The sequence below is a fragment of the Osmerus eperlanus genome, chromosome 21, assembly GCF_963692335.1.
Source record: "Osmerus eperlanus chromosome 21, fOsmEpe2.1, whole genome shotgun sequence".
NCBI classification, from domain to species: Eukaryota; Metazoa; Chordata; class Actinopteri; order Osmeriformes; family Osmeridae; genus Osmerus; species Osmerus eperlanus.
In genome coordinates, this window is record NC_085038.1 from 7,738,178 (window position 1) to 7,747,350 (window position 9,173).

Sequence of the window (9,173 nt, forward strand, 5' to 3'; positions counted from 1 at the left end):
CTCTTTCTCGACTGGCCTTTCCTCTCTCTGTCTTACCAACCCCCCTCTTTCCCTCTCTCCTCCTCCGCTCTCCTCCTCCTCTCTCCCGGCAGGCTGGGCTGGTTGGTCTGACTGGGGGGAGTGTGACGGGGAAGGGCTCCAGCATCGGACCCAGGACTGTGGCGCTGCGGAGGCCGATGCCAGGCTGTGCCAGGGCAACGCCACCGAGCACCGGCCGTGCCAGCCTCGCGAAGTGCCAGGTCAGCCTCTGACACCCGCCACTCGGCGGGGCGCGGCCAAGACGACGCCAGCGCGCCCGTCTCTGTGCGCCCTCTTGTGTGGAAGTGTCGACGGTGTTCTTTGAATTCCGTCGAGATGTTGTCGCTGGACGTGATTTGATTTCGGGTGATAATGCTATCTTCATCTCTCTCTCGCTTTCTCTCTCTCGCTCATTCACTCCCCAGTCATTCTGCCTGGACAGGATAAGGACAAGCAATGTGGAGGTGAGTAAACAAAGACCCCCTATTCCTTCCCGCATACACACACACACACACACACACACACCACCCCACATAGACACCGATCCTCCTCCCCAACCTCGCACTCAAGCATGCGCGCGCACACGTACTCCGAAATTGAATCTGCTTTTCGAGGCGCCTTGGTTTCACGCCCTGACACTCCCACTGCACCACAGCTGAATCAACGCCAGGCCGATTAAACACGGGCGCTGTCACTTCTTAATGTCCTTACCCCATCATGGTTCACAGCCTTCTCGACTTCGCACCCCATGACAAAGACATTATATTCGTGGTGGTTGAAAGAAGTTGGAGAGCGTGTACACATCAGTAACTAGAAGAGGATAATTTTGTTGTCCGTTTGTCTGTATCTCTCTTTTGTTCTCTCTCTGTCTCTGTGTCTCTCTCTCTCTGTGCTCCAGCCTTCTCTCTCATCCACCTGGTGGGTGTGGGTGTGGCCAGTTTCTTCACGGCGGTCCTGTTGTCAGCCATGGTGTACGCCTACTGCCAGAGACTCCACAAGCCCTCCCAGGAGTCGGCCGTCATCCACCCCAGCACGCCCAACCACCTCAGCTACAAGGACAACACCACGCCAAAGAACGAGAAGTACACCCCCATGGAGTTCAAGGTGGGTGAACCCTGCCCCCCCCCCCCCCAGTCCCTCTACCCACCCCCCTCTCCAGTACCAAACTGTGTTTAATGCAGGCTTGGGGTCAAAATACAAACGGAATCACGATTTTTCCGCGCACGATTAATCCTGCCAGGAACAATGGAACCAATTGGCTATTCCCAAATAAGCAAACCCCACCCACCTGACACACAACGCGGACCCAAGACAAAGACAAGTTTGCTGCCCAGGTCTAGATCATCAGTATGATGTATTGAATGAGCGCCTCCTGTGAGTTGACATCTTTTAAGAGGGCGTCTCTGCCTGTCTCTGCTTTTATTAATGTCCTCCATTAGCCTGTTTAACCTGCAGGAGATGGGTCACAACTCACACAGCTGCTCCTTATTAATGGTATCTCTGAGCCAATTAGCTCACGCCACTACAATCCCCTCCCCCCCCCCCCCCCCCCTTGTTTTCTTCACGTCCTTCCTGCCTCACCTACTCGGGAGTCTCTCGCCATGGTTACCATCGACCGCTCACCCCCGCGTGGTGTCCGACCCTGTCTCTGAGCTCATCGGTTTGTCTGGGTGCGATTGATCAGACTGTGTGCGTGCAGGGTGCGGCTGTCTGCCAGGGAAGGTGTGGAGATGGAGCAAACAGGGATGGGGGTCACTGGACAGGGGGGTAACGCTGGGGAAGGGAAAGGAGAGAGCGGAGGGGAGGGGAGGGGAGATTGTTAAAGACGACATGTCAGTGATTTGTTCTGTCACAGTCAAGCAAACCAGCTTCGAGGTCACATAATACATGAAGGAGGCCATTAGTGGATGACTAAATCCAGACAGCCCTTCAGATGATACAGTAGGTGTTGTGTAAGTGTGTTTGTCTGAACCAGCTAACAAACTCTCTAAAATATATAACATTTATGCATTTAGCAGACGCTTTTATCCAAAGCGACTTCCAAGAGAGAGCTTTACAAAAGAGCATAGGTCACAGATCATAACAACGAGATATCCCCAAACATTGCGAGCAGCCAAAACATGAAGCATACATTGTGGAAAACCAAATAAGTGCCAAAGGGAAGAACCATAAGAGCATGCAGTTAACCCTTGTGTTATCTTCGGGTCATTCTGACCCATCAGTCATTGTGACCCACCGTCGTATTGCGACTTTACCGCATACAAAAACAAAGTGAAGCATTTTCTTTTAACCGTTGGGCTGTCTCAAACCCCCCACATTGCGACGGTTAAAAGAACATTATTTTTATTTGTTTTTGTATTGGGTAAAATTGGGTAAACACAACGATGGTTCGTTATGAACCTTTGGGTCATGTGACCAGAAGGCAGCACAAGGGTTAAACAAGTTACAATTGAACAACATGAAACTCCCCACAAGAGTGCAAGAGTGTACCTGTAACAATCAACAGTAAAATATATTGTGTTATTCCCATGTTTTCCTCACAGACACTGAACAAGAACAACCTTCTCCCAGAGGAGACTTGTCATTTCTTCAACTCGCCACTCCCCTCCAGTAATGTTTACACCACTACCTACTACCCCACGCCCCTGGGCAAATACGACTTCCACCCCGACTCCCCCTGCAGGAACTACATGCACAGCTGAGACACCTCCACCCAGACTGGTGCCCCAACCATCACCAGCCCCTCTCTGGCCACCCCTGTGGACACCCAGCTGATGGCCTTGGGGTGTATGAGCCGGTTTTGGAGGGGCTGGCCCAGCAGAGATCCAGGACTCTGGGAAACCTTCAACAGCAACCCTCTTCTTCTGTACACACACACACATACACACACACACACACACAACCATTGTGAGAGGCATTCTCAACACCAGTCTGACTTTTATTGTTTGTTTAAGTTTTATTATAATGACTGTGCTATTTCATAACTGTGATTTTCTATTCCACAAGAACAAACTGTACAGTTCTTGGTCCAATCACAGTGCCAGTCCAAGAATCATGCGGTGCTAAAAGCATCACAGTGATCCAAGGTGGTTCCACAGGCTACATCCATGATTCAGGAGGAATGGGAGCATGCTGTGGCCAGTTTAGACATTTGAATTACAGATTTAAACTTTATAAAAAAACGCTTCATTACATGCTGATCCGTACTTTGGATGTCAAGTTTCGGCGTGAAAACGTTGTTTTTGAACAGTCAGTCAGAACTCAGTCAGCATATTTCAGCGCACCATGTCCAGCAGTTTTGTCAAGTTCAAACACTGTTTTCCCTTGCTTTTATTTTGAAACGCTGCATGGGTTTTGCCCTCCGTATAGGATTCCTCTGTCTGATAACATGGGTTGGGTATTGACTTCAGTTGACCTGCTCAAGAACTCACATTGGCCCCTACATGGGTTTGAATCCCTTAACTACCTGCAGCAGGGGATGCAAATGAAGAGTCCATGGAAGAGGAGAATGGGGGTTTACCATGGAAAAAAGTGTTCCATCATCCAAGAGAAGTGTGACATCACCCCTCTGCAGGTGATTGGATGCTTACAGTCTAGCATGCATCCTGATAGGCGGACACAATCTCTGTATCCGCCTCACGGAGGCCCGACAACCCCTGTCAGTGTGAAAGGCCACTTCTTTATAATCAAAGGGAAGTGTAGTTGTTGTTTTGTTATGTATACGTTCATCCAGGACTGTGTGCATGTACCTGTCAAAGCCTGGAAGAAGTTCGATAGATAAGGTCACCAGTACTTAACGGTAATCCTGCCTCTCACTTTCTGCTCCCCTGTGACCCCTTATTATATTTCACAGTCTGTAAAATGTTGAAGTACACTTAGCTGTTGAAAAAAAAGGATGAAATCAGTTTTGAGGTATTCAAATGTAGGTGTGTGTGTGAGAGAGTGGAAGAGAGAGAGCTATAGAGAGAAAGAGAAAGCGGGGGGGGGGGAGAGAGAGAATTAAATGTAAGGATTATCTCCTACAGATGTATTCCAACTGTTGTTGGGTTACAAGCCAAATGCAAGCTAAATGGTACAATGAAACTGTACTAACTGATGCTGAACCTTAACATGTGCAGGCTGTCAAAATCTTCAAGCTTCATATTTGATTAATGTGTTTCGTGTTCGTGAACTGTTCAAACCAAGACTTATTTGTTCAAAGGTGTTATTCTATGAACGTGTCCAATCTCATGTTTGTATGCTGTAAAGTGATTATTGTATAGCTTTCTTAAAAGTTGTAAAAAGAAGCATCCATTTTGTAAATATCAGACCGAGGCCGAGACCAAGACGTGGGTGGTTTGGTGCTCGCGTGTGTGTTGTGTTGGTGCAGTGGAGGTCTGTGTTCCTGGCCTGTGATGTAGCAGAACCCAGTCATGTAGTATACAAAGTAGCCAAACACGCTAAGCTATGATGTGTCTGTCTCTGTTCCGCTCTTCTCTCGGAGGGTTTGATGGTGTGGGTGCGTCTATCACATCAAACATGCATCCTTTTCTGTGTAACTGTATTGATCGATGTGGGCAAAAGACGGATGAAATGAAAATGGAAGATCTTGGTCTTCGGTGTCGTGTACACAGACTGAACGCTCTCACCATGCTGGATGGTTGTGTTCGGATGCCCATGTTTCATACCCGACAGAGGGCTCACCACCTATCTATGCAATACAAGTGGTGCCCGACTACAGTAACATGCGACCAGATCCCAAGATTGACAGAGCTGCGAACAAAAATATATAAATCAGAACCCCCCCCACTCCTCCACCCGGCTCCCCCCCCCCCACTCCCCCCCCCCACTCCCCCCCCCCCACACTCCCCCCACTTCCCCCCCCCAGCCGTCGAATCCATGACTTTGACTTAATACTGCCTTTTAGACACTGTGAATTTTTTGTATGCTCTATTTTTGTACATTGTCAAAGAAACAAAAGAAATAAAAAAGGAACTGGTGCCAAACATGCACTACTCGCTGCACTGACACGTTACTGCTGCTCCTCTAAGCCTCCGTGAGCGGGCTTGTTTTCTTACAGGAAGGTGCAGAGGGAAGTGGAGGCACATGGCCATACCTTGTTTCAGAAGAACAGTGGGCTTCTCTGTCTCCTTGTCAGCCCCAGCCGGTCTTCCTTGCCTGGTCTTGTCCAGCCATCCCGATGGGTGTTGGTTGGTTATTACTGCTGGGACACACACCATTGATCCTCCAATCCCCCGGCCTGTCAGCGAGATCTCAGATCTGCTTTTTACCCAGGCGGCCTTGCGTGAGCTCATGCTTGATTTGTGTCTTTTGGCTGTAAAGTGCTCTTCACGCCACACCACAGACTGTTAGCAAGTGAGGCATCCCATCAGCCAGCCAGAGCGTGTGTTTGTGTGTGTGGTAGTGTGTGCGTGTGTGTGTGTGTGTGTTTTGAATAAGGAAACACGTGAGGGAGCTCATCTCCATTTACCTATATGGGAATACCAAATCCCATCACTACATTTTAACATGTTAACATTGCTCCGATATGAACTGGATGTAAAGTAATCTTGAAATAAAAAAAGATAGGAATGATTACTAAAGCAGTTAACTTTCAGATAAGACGTTTATAATTCCAGGAACCTCAAGGAGACTGTGGTCACGCTGTTTCCTGTGAAGATGTGCCCAGATACCTGACATGTGAATATTTGAAATGGATGGGACCAAAACATTAAACTTTTAAGACAGGCTTTTAACCTTTTCTGTCTGTCATTCTTATCACCTTTTCAGACCCTTGGGCCAAACATTCATAATAAATGTCTCCTGCTTTTAGTGAATCTCCTAAATAGAAACCGGCCTTCGATGTGGAGGACAAAAAGTTGGTTTCAGTGGGTCAGGCACATACACACACATACACACGCATCCACAAAAACCCCTATGTGCTTCCTTGAAGCCTCGTCATTCAAAGTCACACAATCCTTTCCTCATGGGAACAACTGTTATGATTGATGGTGTTTGTGTTAAAGATTAATGGATGAATTATGATCGTGTTTTAATGAGCTCTACTGTTTGTAAATTTTCGCATTAAACAGGCGGAAGTCATCAATTTTCTACCAGCTGTTATGGATTAGGGGTGTGTGGAGAGAGGGGGGGGTGCAGAAGGCCGCTTAATTTACTCTCAGCCAACAACTGTCAAGTTTGTGTATCTCCCTGTAAGAGGCGAGTGTGTTACCTCGTGTCACGTGTGCACCTCTTTGTTTAGACTCCAATGACTGGGAAGTGAGATTCATAGTCATTCCTGTGCTTTGTGGAGGAAGCACTGCGGAGGGCTGGGAGTTTCACCGACCTCGTTAATCTCCAGCAAGTAGATTGGTGTTTTACGCTTGTGTCAGTGTTCCTCAAGGAGCCTTAACTCTGAAAAGTGGTCATGGCGATTTCAGCCCCGACCTTCACAAACTTCTATTTAAAGAAACCCAGGGAGAAGCAGCAGAAACGAGGCTAGTAAATATACGGAACTAACGAGGCCCATTTGTCCGGATGAAAATAGTTTGGCTGTGATTACTGGAGGCAGCCATTTGAAGCTGCAAGCCACCTGAGTGGCTGGCTGTGGGGGGGAGCTCTTAGCTGACGTGTGTGACACTACACAGTACAACTGTTCCATGTGTTTCCACACCGATCCGGGAGATCCGGGAGGAGTTCATCGCAGATGTGGATCGTGAAGATGTACAGCTCCCCTGTCAGATGCAGATATATAGCACCTGGTGTGAACACACATCACGGTGTGAACACATGGCAGGTGCCGCACAGAGAACATATTTGAGACATTGACCACAGTCAATGTCAAATAAATCTTCAATTAAATGAAGCGTTTTGTTCTTATTTCCAAAACGTAGATAAACTTTTATCGAAGCTTGTTGTAGGGCTCTGCCCGTAGCATCACAAGCCATTGGTCACACAGTGAGGTGTGCTTTCTGGATACTCAGTCCAGAGTGACAAGGAATCGTTTCATGAGATTCAGGTGCAGAAGAAACAGCCGAATGGTGGAGAGGGATGGAGGGATGGAGGAGGGAGGTGGGGGGTACTGGCTTTGCTCTAGTGGGGGCAGAGTGCCAAAGTGCTGCAGGGTCCGTTCACTAGATAAGATTGCTGAAATGTCCTCAGCTCCTAGACTAGCTCGTATGCAACTGTGTCTGTCAGAAACTGTCTCTCACACACACACACACAGACCGGTGTTCTGTCAGAAAGAGGAGAGCAAGGGATTACTTTTTCTGTCTGTCTGTCTGTCTGTCCCTCCAGTGGGGGTGTCTGAAGCCATGCCAACAGGGAGACCAGACCCCACAAAGAGCCCAGTGAGGAGGCCAGACACAGCAGACATTGTGGGCCCCCCTTAGCCCCTCAGCGAGGCCGCCATCATCTCCATCGCCACCGTGACACACACAGTCAGGGAAGATGGAACCCAAACCGTGTGTCTGTCCCCGTCCTGCCCGCAGCCCTCCACCCAGGGCCGAGAACAACACTCACCTGTTCTCCTTCGCGAGGGAACCGCAGAACATGACACACACGCAATGCACCTGCGGAGGGTTCGAAGACGCTCAAATACAGATGTTTTTCTCTCATTAAATAACTTCATAATTTATGTATATTTTTTTTGCCAATATCTTAACAAAATAAGATTTCTCTGTGACTTTTGAATGGAATCTCATCGAGAAAAAGCTCACCCCTCCAACAGAGAATTGAGACTGAACGGTCTAATTGGATTCAAAATGAGTCTTTCATGATCTGAATAATCTTGTTGCCGAGGAGATTAATCAAAGTTGGACACAAACTAAACTGGACTTGCATGAGAAGATTCAGTTTCCTGAGGTGGAGTGGGACCTCTTCAGGGGAAAACATATAATGCAGTCAGTCATGAAACCACCAACCCCACTGCTGGCACATGTATGGTTTTAGTTTTGAAATCGTGTGTGTGTGTGTCTGTGAGTGTTTGTGAGCATATCTCCCTACACCAAATACTGAATCCCTTATCGCATCTAAACCTCTAGCCCCTCTAGCCCCTTCAAGGTCAATCCTGTGATGAGGTAATCAGATCTTGGCTCACTGACATAGAAACCACATCTGGCTCTTCAGCTCTATGCTAATCATGATAACAAAGCACTTTGCCACCCAGAAGTTAAGTAGCATCGCTAGCTCTGGACTAACACAATATAATAGACCCTTTTTACAATTGCATTGGAATATTCCCTGTCGCATGCATTTTACATTACATTTAGTCATTTAGCCGACGCTCTTATCCAGAGCGACTTACAGTAATTACAGGGACATTCCCCCGTGGCAAGTAGGGTGAAGTGCCTTGCCCAAGGACACAACGTCAGTTGGCATGACCGGGAATCGAACTGGTGACCTTCGGATTACTATCCCGACTCCCTCACCGCTCAGCCACCTGACTCCCTACACAAACTATGCATGCTTCCTAGTTTCGTCAAGTATTTGGCATGCTTTCAGAATGCAAACAACAAGCCCCAAATTCTATCTAGAAGTCATGTTGATTCACTTTCTATCTAAGTTCTGTGTGTGGTCTGTGACTGAGAGAACACCGGGTCTATGGTTCAACAGCTCAGGTGTGAATCTCAAAAGAACGAGCACAAGGGGCACGACAGCGCCTCCACCAAGGCCGTGCGCATGGAGAGACAGGTGAGCCCCCAGGCCTTAGACTCCACCTCTGACGCAGGCAGACACACCTGCTGCACCCCACATGAGCCATAACAAACGCTCCCATGGTCGTCACTGAATCCAGCCAGCATACAGGTGATACAACTTTAGATGTGGACACAAACTGTTTTCCAGTTGAACTGGCCTGATGCAGGTGATCCACTCACACCCAGAAACTGCAATTCCTTCAGTCGCTGTTGTGACGACTCATAGTTCACGTTGAGGTGTTCCAGCATGAGGGTGTGTGTGTGTGCGTGGGTGTGTGCGTGGGTGGGTGGGTGTGTGTGTCGTGACTGAGAGAACACTGGGTCTATGGTTCAACAGCTTAGGTGTGAATGTCAAAAGAATGACGCGACGTTACCAGCCATCACACATGGCACGTGACTCCAACCGTCTGAGGTGACTGTTAGAGTTGCCACTTCTGGGCTCCTGTGCATGTGTGTGTGTGTGTGTGTGTGTGTGAGCTC

General features: G+C 48.3%; 1 protein-coding gene across 1 annotated transcript in view; it reads left to right on the forward strand.

Annotated features, from left to right (window-relative positions):
* Positions 1–5,009, forward strand: part of sema5bb (sema domain, seven thrombospondin repeats (type 1 and type 1-like), transmembrane domain (TM) and short cytoplasmic domain, (semaphorin) 5Bb) — a 35,386-nt gene extending 30,377 nt beyond the window's left edge. Inside the window, exons 20-23 of the mRNA XM_062446798.1 lie at positions 93–239; positions 444–482; positions 917–1,122; positions 2,562–5,009. Of these exons, the coding sequence (XP_062302782.1) occupies positions 93–239; positions 444–482; positions 917–1,122; positions 2,562–2,720 (551 nt within the window). The 3' untranslated portion in view covers positions 2,721–5,009. The remainder of the gene's footprint in view (positions 1–92; positions 240–443; positions 483–916; positions 1,123–2,561) is intronic.
* The last annotated feature ends 4,164 nt before the right edge of the window (positions 5,010–9,173 follow it).